The 17,025-nt window shown below is 37.3% G+C and overlaps 1 protein-coding gene across 1 annotated transcript; it reads right to left on the bottom strand.

The window, feature by feature from the left end:
• Positions 1-1,343: 1,343 nt before the first annotated feature.
• LOC139151972 (uncharacterized) lies at positions 1,344-15,869 on the bottom strand. The gene is made up of 5 exons (XM_070725039.1): positions 15,667-15,869; positions 14,898-15,103; positions 10,048-10,254; positions 2,407-2,582; positions 1,344-1,586 (listed from the first exon to the last, which is right to left on the bottom strand). Exons 2-5 carry the CDS (start codon positions 14,928-14,930, stop codon positions 1,478-1,480), a joined length of 525 nt encoding a protein of 174 aa, XP_070581140.1. The 5' UTR covers positions 14,931-15,103; positions 15,667-15,869; the 3' UTR covers positions 1,344-1,477.
• Positions 15,870-17,025: the final 1,156 nt, after the last annotated feature.

Genomic DNA, 17,025 nt, shown 5'->3' with positions numbered 1-17,025 from the left:
TTTAATGTTAATTGTTTCCAAGTCAACTATCCAAGCATTTTAAGAGGGTGATCAAAAAGGCCAGAACAGCCAATTTTGACCAACCGGTTCAAGAACCCGGGAAAGGTGTTTAAAGTGTGCGATAGATGTGTGTACGACATAAACATTACGAACAGTAGGATTAAGATAGGTATGACTAATCCAAACTGCCCAGTTTCTGTATGGGGAAAAGTTGGAATGCCAATACAAACATGTTAGAAAACATTTTTCTTCACCATTACTAAAATTTTGTATCGCAGTTCAGCTCGGCTCGCTAATTAAGCTTCATGTGGTACTGTGCAATATCACCCTTTTTGAAAACGGTCACTCATGCAAAGAAATGGATGGGAATCAGATGGAAAGATTCATCGCTAGGAAACATCGTACGTAAAAAAAAACAAACTAAAAATGATGCGAGGAAAGTGACTTAAAGGGGAAGTTCACCAAGGATGATTTTACATATGTGCTATCTTTGTTGTCACTTACCCGGAAAAGCTAATTTCGCCATTTATAACTCGCAATATTTTTTACAAAAGCCGATAGAAATAGTACAGGAAGTTGCCCATGTAATTTGAATCATGGGAAAAAGCGCCAAGCTTGGAGCTTGCATAATGTGATATGGAAGGGACCATTTTCCCATGGGTATAGCATTGTCCACTCACCCATGCTTAAACCAGGCTGTGCGTATTTACATAACTTTTGTTTATACTGAGTATCCTTGCATAAACGATGATTCACTTATAATAAACTGTCAACTGTCAGATTTTGTGTTGCTGTTTACTACTGTGTTACTGTGAGTGGACAATGTGGGGGCCATACCCGTACGGAGATGGTCCCTTCCATAACACATTATAAAAGCTCCAAGTTTGGAGCTTTTTTCCCATGATTCAAATTACATGGGCAACTTCCTGTACCATTTTTATCGTTTTTTGTAACAAATCTGGCGAGTTATAAATGGTGAAAATAGTTTTTCCTGGGTAATGACCACAGAGCTACCACATATGTAAATTCATCCTTGGTGAACTTCCCCTTTAATCTGCCTAAAATGTGTCTTAAATATTATGTGACGATAAAAATATATTTTAATAGTGACTTGAGGGAACATGTGAAACCATAAATAGCATCTGCGGGTCGGCATTGTGAAATGTTTAAAACGATTGTGGTTGATGCATTATTGTTTGCGTCAGAAACTAAATTTATACATATGATACTGTTGATACCAATTTGCCTAATGTACTGAATTTAGGCTTTAGGCCGTCATCCCCTTTTCACAGTGTGGTCCCAGTGCTTCTCTGAACATGCCAAACATGAGACTCAATTTATGCTTTTGCAGGAATGTTTAATTATGCAGAATATTAACAAGATTAAGTGAGAAATTCCTGGTAGAAATTAGCACTGCATCGTCATGAGTTGGTTTAGTAGATGTACTAGTCGGTGTGCAAACATGAAATTGCCGACGTTAATAATGAGACTTGGAATTTGTTGATATTCCTAATGAATTTACGACCGACATCATCTGGTCCTCGGAGTCTACATACAGCTGTTTACGGCACAATTCGACTGTTGTTCTGTAAAAAATTAGAACACACGCTACATGATGATAATGTCTAGTACTAGGAGCTAACAAATGAAAATCTTGCTAACACAATACGAGGATATTGAGGAGCGTTGGCGTCAGGCGATGCCGGGCGCTTCTGTCCGAGTGCATTTTCGAAAAAAACTTACTAAAATACATCTTACTTTCCATTCAAATACCACACGTAGTTTTCAAAGGCTATCATGAAACATGAACATCTGGGACCTGCTGCACTCATTGGGCACTTTGAACGAAAGAAGATACCTATTTTTCTTTAACAAGTTTGCAATCACATGGTCTTTCATCTTTCGAATCCTGCAAAATTTGTTTATACGTTGTAAATGCATTATAATAAGAGTGATGAAAGATTATGATAAACGACAATAACATTATTGTGTTTATGTCAAGGTGAAAAACATAAGAAAGATCATCGGAAACAATGCACGCAATTTTGATATTTCTGTTCGAGGCGGGAAACTCAAACCCGACGGTGCACAGAGAGTTTTTCTGAGAGAAAACAAAGAAATAGTAAATAAAAATTCACTCTTCACAGATCATGACATTCTCTCTGACGGGAGAATATAAATTCCATATTTTAAGTCCTTTGAGTCACCTTGCAACTTACGTTTACAATTCTTACCTGTATCAAACATGATCCCACATAATACAATAAGTTGTAATTAACAGAGGCTGATTTAAATTATCCCATTTTTTTATTCACCTTAGAGAACAGTGCGTTTTCAAATATGAGCTACTTGTTGCATAAGGGTATTCCATTAAGGGATTTTGATTACTTTTAAAAGTTTACTCACTCTTGGTATTTTGCATGCCCGCTCACATTCTCTCTTCCGCCTAAAGTTATTGCCATTTCCCCAACATCCTCCATACATAAACTCTTGACATTCTCCAGTCGTCTTGTCGAAAAACCATCGTGGAAAGGCGGCTTTGCAGGATCCTGCCTCGATAGGCAGCTCACAAATGTCTTCCGCTGGAGCAAGAACAAAAGGGATCAAATATGAGCTGTGCATCAAACATATATATTTCCGATAATCTATGTTTCACTTTATATGAGATTTTATTTCATGCACGAGAGCTACCTTGATGGCATGTTAAAGGAATTGCTGTTTTATACTCAGTTTTATCAGTCAATATCAGCTCTTGCTATGCTATGCTACATCAGCTCGAGTGCCATTGTCAGAATCTGGGCTTGTAAAGAATCGAGTAGCAGAGTAGTCGTTACATTGGATATCATATTATACCAATATTGAAAATACACCAAAGTGATTGTCAAGTTGTGAAAGCAATACAGCACAGACTGAACACAGGCGAGCTCTCGTTTAGAGAGAAAAGTCATTTTTGAACCTTTCACGATATATATATATATATATATATATATATAATATATATATATATATATATATATATATATATATATATGCACTCGCTATCGCCAGTCTAAAAATATATATACATATATATATATATATATATATATATATATATGCATATATATATATATATATTTATATATATATAATATATATATATATATATATATATATATATATATATATATATAATATATATATATATATATATATATATATGCACTCGCTATCGCCAGTATAAAAATGATATTCTAAGATAGAGATAAATGATATTATTATTTATTTCATGGGTCAGTCCTTTTCATATTAATAGTGCTTTCAACATAGTTCGCTTTGTTTCCGAAGAGGAACAATCAAACAGTAAACGAAGGGCCAGTAATGCTAGAAACCATGTAATTTTTCATGATATTTTTATTATTTTTGTTTTGTATATCAATGACAACTTCTTATTTACTCCCCAAATAATATTGAAACACCAATTCTTTAGCTTGTCAACTTAGCGTCTATTATGTGTAAAATGCACTGTTATTGTTTACATTTGAATTCTTGTCCAGAGCAGAAGTCATTTTTCAATAATAACAATGCAGTTTACACTTTGTAGTCACTGTGTATATCAACAAGCTTTGGTAATTAGAACAAGGAGGTATGGTTGATATTCAAAACAAAAATGGTGAAAAATCTATCAAAATTACCATTACTTGGCCCTTTAAATAACTACCCAACACCCGTCGTTAAGGGTAGTTTATTGCTTAAATAACCCATTCATACAAAACACTGGCTTAACCCGAGCGCAAAATGTCACCTGTTTTTAAACTCACATCGTCGCGATGGAGTATGAAGTCGAATGGTTGATTTTATTCAGAGTTATGTTACCAGGTGAAGAGCGGATGATTCGCACAGTCACGCGGCGCGCTCTGCCTTCGCACACGTAGATCCGCATTTTTTTGCGCCTTTCAAATCTTTGCTTGAGCTTGCACTCAAAAACCAGGATTATTATGGACATAATAAACTATATCAGAAGCTTAATTATATCATCAGGGCGATTAGCCATCCATAATATATTTTTTCCAAAACTTTATCGTGCTCAATAACGACGTCGGTAATACCAAAGGTAAAAAGCGGCAATTGTTATTTTGATTCCACTGCAGGTTGCACGTGTAGTTATGAAACGATTTAATCTCAATGGTTTACCTTATAATAAAATATCTCTTCTAGTAACTCACAATGAAGGGCACCAGCATTTAGCAATTCGTCATTCGTCGCATCAAATTATCTATGGATATTGTTTAAGTAATCCAAAGGTTCGAATAAGAGTGAGTAAATATTTTTCTAACACTTCAATTCGTTGTAAATGCTTGTAGTTTCCAACATTTTGTTTGTATTAGCTGTTCTTTACCTCAACTACAAACACGACCCATTACATCGACCGACTATGACTGAGAGAACCTACAAATCTTCAGTTGGTTTCGATGAAAGGGTGTTTCCAGCTGCAATATTGTGTTGCCGGGGTCATGTTTCTGCGTAGAACATTTTGAGTCTGTAAGTTACCTTGCTTAATCTTTATTTTACAGCATTTGCCAAAATAAATATTTTTAAATGTCCCGCCTAAATGAAATATGAAATGGCGAAGTAATCATTCCTTTTTGTTATAACCATCCACTGAAGGTTCCAAGACAAAAAATTGGTCTTTTTAATATAATAATTCTCTGGTCGTTAATAAGCTCAGAACCCCGTAAATTGTACCTTTCTGAAAGCCTATATATACGAGAACATTTTGGATACAACAGTGTCACCATTGTTTACATAACTATCTGTTGAATTTAATCATTTAAATCAACCTCAAAGCTGCATTTTTTAAATTTTAATTTGCACTCCTACACACACTTTGATATGGAAACACCATTGAGTACAAAGTCAAAGTTTTTAAGCACCATTCCCCTAGTTTGTAATTGCATTTCTATGCAGAGTGAAATTGTGCAGAACGAATCAATGTTTTTTGTCTATATCTTTATATCAAAATGTTACTGTATGGTAATGATTGTGTTTTCCAATCATATTAAGTCAGAATATTCTTGTTTTTTACAACATTTCAGATGCAGCTGGTTTATTATTTCTGATGATCAAGATCATTTCATCACAGCTGCAGAAGAAAATTATACCAGTAAGTTGCACACATTTTATATTCTCTTGCAATGATTGCTGGCTTTTCTTCTGTTATGCTGTAAGCTTATTATAATATGATATAATGATTTGATTGTATTCAACATGTTCTAGATCCTAAAGTTCCTACTTAAATTGAATCAACCACAAAGACAAAATTTAAAATTCAGGTCTAGATATTCTGAGTTATCTGACCTAAAACTTTTCACAACACTAATACTACAATGGATCATGAATTATATATTTATGTGAATTTCCACTCATAGAGAGAGATGTACATAAATTTGTGAGTATTTGAGTATTTGAAGCTGTTCAGACGAGGCTAGCATATATTGCTAAAAACTGTAAGGAGTCAGTAAAATATGGAAACACGGACTAAGGATGTGGACGTTGTCCTCATTTCTGATCAACAAAATCGAAATATGTTTTCTTTCATTATTTTGCAGATATGTGATGCATATTGGAGTTAACCTTGAAATCTACAGGGGTATCAAAATTTTCTGCCTTATCAGGAAGCTTCAGATCTTCTTCAAACCGGAGAACCTACCAAATGCCCCATAAGATATTTGTGTCGATGCTTTGAAGCATAGACCCCAGGGTCTATGTTTGAAATTATAATTTTGTTTTATTTTGTAATCACAAAAGAACACACTATCTAAATGTATGAGAGGCATGTGAATGAATAAGTAAGGTACCATTTACTAAAGAGTAATATATTTGTGACAGAGCCTTTGTTGCTATAAGCTTACTCTATGTGGATTTAAATCATTGCTACTACGCTACACACACAGGTACAATTTTTTTGAAGTCTACCAGTGTTATGATGTTTATAAAGCATTCTCAATTCAGAATATTCACCTTTCTCAGTTCTGTATGACCTGAAGTAGTTTGTGGGAGTGAGTTTTGTTAATTTCCATTCTGAAACATGCCATGTTTTTCTGAAGATGAATACGTAAGTTATCGAAAGCCTTTTTCATGTCAACAAAAACAGAAAATGTTGGTAAATTTGAGCTTTTCTATTTCCTGTGATAGATGTAAGTACATAAATATGGTTCTTGTTTTTCTGAAACCATTCTGTTCGTCAACAATTATTTTTTTCTAAATCAAGGTATTTCGTTAATCTATTACTTAAATACCAGAGTAAAGCTTACGAATGTTAGACAATAAACTGATCCACCTGTAATTTAACGGGACACGTGGGTCAGACACAGAACTTTTTGGGATGGGTTTGATTACTGCCTTTCCCCACTGTGAGGGCACTCTACCAGAAGTAAAACAAAGTTGGAAAAGGTTATGAAGAATCTTAATCGCATGATCATTCTTTAAGATCTCGTATGGGTTTTTCTCTTGACCAACTGCCTTGTTGCATTTAGAGCGATTAACAACATAGACAACTTCTTGTAAGAAATATCACTATTCAGATAGACATTAGACTTGCATTATTTGCTAGATACATTTGTTCACACTGAGCTTTAGCACCGATGATTTTTGTATAAAAAGAATCATCGAAAGTCGATTCATTCTCGATATCAGATAAATTATACAATACCTCAAAATCACTTTTCCATTTATTGTAAAACAAAATTAATATCATTAATTATCATACCATCGTCACCATAAACTTCAGAAGGAATGCCCTTCTTACACCTAGGTCCTAACGTATTCATTTGGTTCCAAAATTCTGTTGGATTGACGCATTTAAATATTCTACATTAGACATCAACTTACGATGATATTTTCTCTTGGCAGTTCGAAAAGTTTTATCAAACTTTCTTCGTGCTATCAAAAACTCGTGTTTCAAAACTAGACCAACTCTTTTAGAACAATGACTATTCAGAAATTTACGTTCTTTTTCCCTTAAATCTTTCCAAAGACTGGAAAGTTCACTCGACCAGAATGGTTTAGACGTTTTACGTTTTCTAGAACAAGTAGGGAAATCTCGATAATCAAGTTTCGAGTCCATTTCATGAAAAATACACTGACAGAGAGAATCATACAAATTATCAATGACATATTGATTTTGTTGGCTAGCTTGTACAGTGTCCACAATTTGAATTATGGCATGCCTACACATATTAGAATCAAGGAATTAGGCGGGATACTTGAAATATTGCATTTTTGTGTTGCTTCACTAGTGAATCAGACATATTTGAAGACGCTTTATACATGCAAGCCTCGAATGTTGAAACACAATAGAAAGAATAGAATGATCTGGAGCAGCACGATCACTTAAAAGTCCATGCAAATTAAAAAAATCAATCAACTGAGATACTGGTAACACTTTGAATTCCTTACAATACTCAATATTGTTGTGCGGTAGGATAAAATAGTCAACTACCGCTTTACCTCTATGAGAAATTGAAGTAAAATTATCATTGGTAGGAGTAATCCTACCATTCACAATACACATTTTCATGTCTTTAAAAACTCAATAAGGCTTTCTCCATGTTTGTTGACAGTATGATCGATACAACATCTTTCACCTATATTATCAATATCTGGTAATAATCTAGCAATGAACCAACTCTGCCATTTAGATCACCACAAATAATAACATTATCAACATCGAAATTTATATAGAGCTGACAAATTAAATGACTAAAGAAAGAAGTTGAATCTCTACCCAAAGTAGAATTCTAGGGTGACAAATAACAAGAAATACCAAAAAGCTATAATCTGTAAACTTGTTGACAAATTTGAGACCGAGTATACCATCAAGACTTTGTCAATGATTGACATAGAAAATGAATAGAACAACGGGTACTTTACAAGGATACCGACACCACCAGATGCGCGAATGGCATTCTCATGCACAGCTGGTCTATTGAAACCAAACAGGTGTGCCCATCGATCTAAATGGTTTCATCTCTTTTCAAGTGAGTCTCGTTCAGACAAAAGATATCCGATTTCTGACATAAAATAATGTTTTCCAATATATCTTATTCTTTGCAGTCCACCGTTAATGTTCCACTGAGAAATTGAAATCTGTGACCCCCCGGGGGCTGGTTCACTCCTCATCCGTCTTGGTCGCCGTTGGTTTCGCGTTCGCGTCGTTGTTCGGGTTCTTCTTTTTTAAGTAAACGCCCACTACCGGTAAATCTATACTGATCACCTCCTGGAATATCTTTTATATAGCTTTAAAGTTTAACTCGATTAAACGTTCAGCGTGAGATTTCACAGAGCGAATGTACACTCGAAGTAAGGTCTCTTAGATCTCAAAGCAGTTTTAGCTCGCAATACCTTGACTTTTGAGTCCACGCTATCAAGCTGTACTGTGATAAGACCGGGGCGGTCATCTCGACTCTTCATCCGGCAGGACTTGGTTACCTGAACATCTTGTACCTCTAGACCATGCTAATCAGCTCAGACACTTTCATCGTCAGATAATGTGCTTGCATAGTTGTTTTCTAGTTTCGAAGAAAAACTCACTCCTGTCAAAAAGCTGCTACAATGTTTGTATTATAACAAAGGATCAGTTTATTTTAGGTGCCCTGTTATGTGGTCAGGAAGCTGAAACACATGGTACTACCAACGTTGGGAAATACTGGTTAAAATGTTTCACAGCCGCGGTGATAAGGGAAATTCGGTAGGTAAATTGACTCCATGTTTATCTAAAATTTTCGTAAAGGAAACATCAAAATATATTTTACATAGTTTTTGGCCAACAATAGAAAGGGTACCATGGTATAGTCACGAAAGAACAGTCTACACTCTGTGGACAGTTCTCCCACGGTGAACCATGCACCAAGTGTAATGACAAGGTAATGATCCATATGTTCTCGAAGCCGGGGCCGTCATCTGCTCTGTGAACCAATGTAAGTACCACAAAGAGGCATGGCGTAAAATTTATACTAAGTCCCATAGCAACGGATGTTCTATGGCTTCGATGAAGGCCATTTGTAGAGTTATGTACTTTACAGTTTGTCGTAAGGTACCCTGCTCTCCACTGCCGCCGGTATGGCCGCGGTGGGGGAGTATTCAGAAATAAGCCATCTGTTTAAACTCAAGTTTCCAGGAAAATATATAACGTTATCACTCTTTCTTACTCTCTAGTCGACCCTGGATCCAAGCATTTATCGCTAACCTGTACAACGTAGACTTCCACAAAGTACAAACAATACATACATGTCATGATGTCGGCACGGCGCAGTGTTCAGAAAAGATCAAACATGATCGATAAGTGCCAATTTTTGGTAAATGGCTCGAAATATGGACAGTCAAAATCCTGGCAAAAGAGTATGAAATAGAATAAGAATTTTAAAAATCAAACAGAGCCGAGCAAGCAAGCAGAGGGAACGTTAAATGCGAAGGAGAACGTAAAAACAAAGTTGTGATCATACGGGGTCCCGGTTCCGTTTGGAATGTTTACAGTGGTGCATGGTGGGCATGTTCTGAGAAAACCTTTCTCACGAATGACGTGATGTTTTAGTTCCCGTAAGAAACGTGATTATGCAAATTTTATGCTGATATCACTAAGGGCGCAGATCCCGGTGCCCCATCTTGAGGTAGGACCATTGAATAAAATAATTCATTATCCGGCAAATGCTTGCTGTATATGAAGTGTATACATTTTTAGCAGTCTACTCATGTAAAGGACATATCAGTCAATACGGTCAAAGATGTCTCCAAGGTCACTTGACAAGGATCAATAAGAGAGTTCACTGCCTGACTTCCATCAGGACACAGGGGAGCTGAAACTGACATTTTAGGGATTAATTTATATACTGTCTTCGGTGCGATAGCCTCACAGTCCAAATGCTCAATGGACAAATGGTATAGGCCTACAAAAACCACATATTAAATTGCACTTCCTTGGGCGAATATATTTATCGTAAAATTTGGTACAATGCTTTGTATACAGCGACATTCAACCTTTATATTTTTATCAGGTATGATTTTACTAACCTTCAGGTTCACATCTACCTTCATGGACAACATATAAGTTGGTTTGGTCTTCGCATGCCTTGGATTGCAAAACACATTCATTTGGATAAGTTTGTCCGTCACTTCCGCAGACTGGGCGCAACAAAAGGGGGCAGACAGTCGGGCAAATGCATCTACCATTTGTGCAAAATGCGTAATAATCACAACGAACGGTCTCACATGAATCATCTGTGAAAATGGGAAGATTTTATAAGTCACCTTTCGTATTAAGCGCTTGGAACAAACAAGCCCCTGAAACTGACATTTTAGGAATTAATTTATCGACCCTCTTGGGTGTGATAGCATGAAAGTGTAAATGCTCAACTGGCAATGGTATAGGCCTGCACATGCCATGGTACAGTCGCACTTCCTTGGTCGAAAAATATTTTGCGTAAAATTTGGTTACAGTGCTTTATATACAGCGACATTCAAGTCGTTATTGTAACAGTGTAAACCTTTTGTACTTTCTCAGGTACGATTAACATAACCTTCAGGTTCACGTTGATCTTAATGGACAACATGTAAGTGGGTTTGGTCTCGCATGACTTTAATTGCAAAACACAATTCATTTTCATAAGTTTGTCCGTCACTTCCGAAGACGAGGTGGAAGACAAAAGGTGGCAGAAAGTCGGGCAAATGCATCTACCATCTTTGCAAGATACGTAATAGTCACAAAGAATGGTTCTTACATGAATCATCCGTAAAAACGGACAGATTTTATACGTCAACTATACAATATGGCGACTTAAACAAAGATCTATTATCTATCTATCTAGAAAATTTGTATAGCGCCTAAAATCCAAAGTTAAACAATGCTCAGTGGCGCTTAGAGTTACAATGAAAATGCTCTCTGGAAGATGTAAGTTTTTAAGCGTCTTTTGAAAATGTTGACATTAGGAGAGGTTTTTATGTCCAGGGGCAAAGAGTTCCAAGGACAGGAGCTGCTACAGAGAAGGAGCGGCGACCATAGGTAGTCAGATTCCATCTAGGTGTGTGCAGAAGGCATTTATCAGATGAACGAAGAACACGTGATGAGGCACATGGTGTTATTAAATTCCTGAGATATTGTGGAGCTTGTCCATTTAGGGCTTTGTAAGTAATCAGCAAAAGTTTGTATACAATGCGATGATGTACTGAAGCCAGTGAAGTTGCATAAGTATGGGGGTAATGTGGTCGGATTTCCTGTCTTTGTAACAATTCTAGCTGCTGTGTTTTGGGCACGTTGTAACCGCTGTAATTGTGTATCGGGCAAGCCATATAATAGAGCATTGCAGTAGTCAAGCTTTGAAGATATAACGGCGTGGACGAGGGTGGCACAGGAATCTCTGGACAAGTACTTTCTGATACGACCAATTTTGCGAAGGAGGAAGTGAATAGCACTGCAAGTGGCATCAATATGTTGTTGGAATGTATGGTTGTCATCAAATATTACACCGATGTTCCTCGCAAATGAAGTGGTTTCAATAACACTGGAACAGATGTTGATGTCAGTGCAAGGCGCTGGTGAATGGTCAAATTTAGATCGAATTAAAATGACCTCTGTTTTAGAGTTGTTTAACTTCAGCTTGTTTTGTGTCATCCAGCTCATAATATCATTACAGTTTCTTCAACAGAAGATACGGCAGACGTGTATTGGATTTCTTGAAAGATAGGTACAGCTGATTGTCATCAGCGAATTGATGGAACTGGAGTTTGTGGCGGTGGATGAGCTGTCCGAGTGGTGATATGTAGATTAGAAACAAGAGAGGTCCAAGAACAGACCCTGAGGAACTCCGTATTGCAGCATTTGAGGCAGTGATCTTTGTCCATTTAATGTAACTGACTGAGGATCTGTCTGTGAGATATGAACGAAGCCATTGAAGAGGAGTAGATTTGATCCCAAGATTTGATAAACGCTGTAAAAGTATGTCGTGATCAATGGTATCAAAAGCTGCAGACAGATCCAATAGAACCAGTGAAACAATTTGTCCAGAGTCAAGAGCAGTGAGAATGTCGTTATGAACAAGGAGGAGTGCTGTTTCTGTACTATGATATTGTCTGTAGGCAGATTGAAGTGGATCGAGTAGATTGTTTTGGTTCAAGAAGTCTTTCAGCTGAGCAGCAACGACCTTTTCAATTACCTTCGACAGAAAGGTAAATTGGAGATTGGACGGAAGTTTTTGAGAATTTCTGGATCCAGGGTTGGTTTCTTTATGAGCGGCTTGACGACTGCAGACTTCAAAGAATGGGGTAAAAAGCCAGATTCCAGTGACAGATTACAATCCATGTGATAATCAGGAGTAGCTTATCAAGACACAGCTTGACAAATGATGTTAGAAATGGATCCAAACTGCATGTTTTATTCGGCGAATCCTTGATGACACAGAGATTTTCTCCTCTGATATCGTTGAAAATGATCAAAGGATACTGGAGCAATGACTTCCATATCACCATAGTCATCAGATGAGCTTCGAGCATCAAGGCTTGAGCGGATGTCTGTGATCTTTTTAGTGAAAAAGTCACTGAAACGGTTACTAATTCCAATGCAGATGTATGGGACGGAAGCAAATTTTTATTTGGTGACGATGAAATGATGATACAATTTTGAGAGAGACTTCTGGTCGTGAGCATTCTTTTCAATGAGATCTTTGTAATAGTTTACTTTGGCGTTTCGGATGAGGGCATTGGTATTTTTGCAGGAATCACGGTAAATTTGTCGGTGAATTTCAAGTTTGGACTTACGCCACTGTTTCTCAGCAGAGCGTCTAGTTTTCTTGGCAACTGCAATTTCGGATGTATACCATTTACAATTTGGTCTTACAGTGACGATACGCTTTTTTATGGGTGCATGCTTGTCAAGAAGTTCACAGAGTTTTGAATTATAGGTATGAACGGCATCGTGGTGGATCAGAGAATACTGCAATGCTGTCAAGGTCTTTCAACAAATCCTTAGTTGAAAGTTTACTCAGTTGGACGATATGTGAATTCTTTTTTGAGACGATGTGGTTTCGGGGGAGAGATAACTTTGCAACAACCGGATTGTGATCAGAGGAGCGGAAGCCATCTACATAGAGGATAATACGAGTGAGTCAGAGTTGCATATTACCAAATCCAATGTATGTCCGTGTTTATGGGTAGGCTGATCAACAAAATGAGTGAAGTTATATGAAGACAGAAGATCTGTAAATTTCGTGGCATTGGTATCATTGATATTGTCCACATGGATGTTAAAGTCACCAATAAGAACTATATTCGATGCACATGTAGCATACTTTTCAATTGTTGATCCAAACTCACCAAGGAACTGAGTGACTGTCAGCTTGTTTTTAACACTTGGAGGGGGACGATAAACAATGACAACTTTGAGTGAGATGCCATTGTATTGAAAGGTTGCTTCCGAGGCTTCAAATGTACTGATGTTATGTTCAGGTTTCCAAGAAATTAATTTCAAGGTCGATTTGTAAATAAGAGCTATGCCTCCATTGGTAACACCAGTGGTTGACTTCTTTTTAGGGACAGGTGTTGGAAAGAATATCCATTTGGTGTACAGTCATTGATAATAGGTTCATCTCCGGATTCCTTCAGCCATGATTCTGTAACACAGAAAATGTCAATACCTTTCTCTACGATGTAATCAGCAACTTCCGCAGATTTGTTACCCAATGACTGGACATTCCATGTGGCTAGTGTTAGAAGATCATTCTCCTGGGGAGCTTGTACAGTAGCTTGTACAGTAGTTAGTTCCCTTGATTTACCTGTAGAAGATCTACGACGAGTACATTTACCAGCCCGACGCCCTCTAGTACGTTTTAAGATCTTATATTCCTTCAAGCAATTGAAAACATCAATGGGGAGTTTCTTACAAGCAGAATGTTTCAGATCTAGTAAACTTGACCTTGTATACTGTATTGGCATAGCTGGTAAAACAGGTGTAGAGTGATTTTCTTTCAAATGGCATAACTCTGATGCATCTGTCAGGGAGAAGTCAATTGATATGCAAATTCGAGTGTCATCTTCACACTGGTTCACTGAAATATGTAGGCCCACAACTAGATGCAATAGCAGTATAGTCGAAGGAAACAGAACCATCACTGAAATCTCAGGTTCTCGATGAAATGGTAGGATACAACTTGCATAAGTTGACGGAGAACATCATCATGTAAGGTCAGGCCAAAAGTGGAGAACAGGTAGTTGCTGGAAACTGCAAACTTTTCAATCTTTGGAGAGCACTTTCAAATGGGTGGCTGCAGCTAATGACATGCGCCTCTTGAGATCAAGATGGCTGCTTACAATATAGTATTCCGAATTACACACATAAGAAGCACTTACTGCACATTTAAGAGCAGTCATTACGACAAATCCTACAATGTTTAAGGAAAAATTCACATTATTCCGGCAAAGAAATGCCAATTTCGTGCCACATAGCCTATAAGGTAGGACCCTTGAATGAAATAATTCAATTACGGGAAATGCTTGTTATAAATGAAGTGTATCCATTCTTAGCAGTCTACTCAGTAAAAGACATGTTAGTCAATACGGTCAAAGATATATCCGAGGTCACTTGACAGGGATCAATAGGACAGTTCACTTGCTGACTTCCATTAGGACACAGGGGAACTGAAACTGAAATTTTAGGAATTAATTATGTACCGTCTTGGGTGTGATAGCCATACAGTATAAACGCTCAACGGGCAAATAGTATACGCCTACATAAACCACAGGCCAAATTGCACTACCTTGGTCGAATATTTCTTGCATAAAATTCGGTTAGAATGCTTTGTATACAGCGACAAGCAAGTCGTAATTGTAAGAGTGTAACACTTTTGTACTATTTCAAGTATGACTTAACTAACCTTCAAGTTCACATCCACCTTTATGGACAACATATAAGTTGGTTGGTCTTCGCATGCCTTGGATTGCAAAACACATTCATTTGGATAAGTTTGTCCGTCACTTCCGCAGACTGGGCTCAACAAAAGGGGGCAGGCAGTCGGGCAAATGCATCTACCATTTGTGCAAGATGCGTAATAGTCACAACGAACGGTCTCACATGAATCATCTGTGAAAACAGGAAGATTTTATACGTCACCTATACAATATGGCGACTTAAACAAAGAAAGCTGCTTACAATAAAGTATACCGAATTACACACATAAGAAGCACTTACTGCACATTTAAGAGCAGTCATTACGACAAATCCTACAATGTTTAAGGAAAAATTCACATTATTTCGGCAAAGAAATGCCATTTTTTTGTGCGACAAAGCCTATAAGGTAGGACGCTTGAATAAATACTTCAAGATCCGTCAAATTATTGTTAGAAATGTATAAACTTTTAGCAGTCTACTCAGTAAAAAGCATGTTAGTCAATACGGTCAAAGATATATCCGAGGTCACTTGACAGGGATCAATAGGACGGTTCACTTGCTGACTGTCATCAGGACACAGGGGAACTGAAACTGACATTTTAGGAATTAATTTATATACCGTCATGGGCGTTATAGCCTTACGGTATAAATGCTCAACTGAAAAAATGGTTACAATGCTTTGTATAGAGCGACATTCAAGTCGTAATTGTAACAGTGTAGAACTTTTGTATTTTCTCAGGTATGATTTTACTAACCTTCAGGTTCACATCCACCTTCATGGACAACATATAAGTTGTTTTGGTCTTCGCATGCCTTGGATTGCAAAACACATTCATTTGGATAAGTTTGTCCGTCACTTCCGCAGACTGGGCTCAACAAAAGGGGGCAGACAGTCGGGCAAATGCATCTACCATCTTTGCAAGATGCGTAATACTCACAATGAACGGTCTCACATGAATCATCTGTGAAACGGAGAGATTTTATACGTCACCTATACAATATGGCGACTTAGACAATGATGGCTGCTTACAATACAGTATACCGAATTACGCACATAAGAAGCACTCACTGCACAATTCAGAGCAGTCATTACGACAAATCCTACAATGTTTAAGGAAAAATTCACATTATTCCGGCAAAGAAATGCCAATTTTCGTGCCACATAGCCTATAAGGTATAACCCTTGAAGGAGTAATTCATGATCCGGCAAATGTTTGTTATATATGAAGTGTATCCACTATTAGCATTCTACTCAGTAAAAAACATATTAGTCAATACGGTCAAAGATATCTCCGAGGTCACTTGGAAGGGATCAATAGAGCAGTTCACTTGCTGACTTCCATTAGGACACAGGGGAACCGAAACTTACATTTTAGGAATTAATTTATAAACCGTCTTGGGTGTGATAGCCTTACAGTATAAATGCTCAACGGGCAAAAAGTATACTCCTACATAAACCACAGGCCAAATTGCACTTCCTTGGTCGATATTTCTTGCATAAATTCGGTTAGAATGCTTTGTATACAGCGACAAGCAAGTCGTAAATGTAAGAGTGTAACACTTTTGTACTTTTTCAGGTATGACTTCACTAACCTTCAAGTTCGCATCCCCTTCATGGAAAACATATAAGTTGGTTTGGTCTTCGCATGCCTTGGATTGCAAAACACATTCATTTGGATAAGTTTGTCCGTCACTTCCGCAGACTGGGCTCAACAAAAGGGGGCAGACAGTCGGGCAAATGCATCTACCATCTTTGCAAGATGCGTAATAGTCACAATGAACGGTCTCACATGAATCATCTGTGAAAACGGAAAGATTTTATACGTCACCTATACAATATGGCGACTTAGACAATGATGGCTGCTTACAATACAGTATACCAAATTACGCACATAAGAAGCACTCACTGCACAATTCAGCACAGTCATTACGACAAGTCTTACAATTTTAAGGAAAAATTCACATTATTCCGGTAAAGAAATGCCAATTTTCGTGCCACATAGCCTATAAGGTAGGACCCTTGAATAAATAATTCATGATCCGGCAAATGTTTGTTATATATGAAGTGTATCCACTATTAGCATTCTACTCAGTAAAAAAATATTAGTCAATAC

The sequence above is a fragment of the Ptychodera flava genome, chromosome 15, assembly GCF_041260155.1.
Source record: "Ptychodera flava strain L36383 chromosome 15, AS_Pfla_20210202, whole genome shotgun sequence".
Classification (NCBI taxonomy): Eukaryota; Metazoa; Hemichordata; class Enteropneusta; family Ptychoderidae; genus Ptychodera; species Ptychodera flava.
Note: the sequence above shows the minus strand (reverse complement) of the source record. Positions and strands in the feature narration are given on the sequence as shown.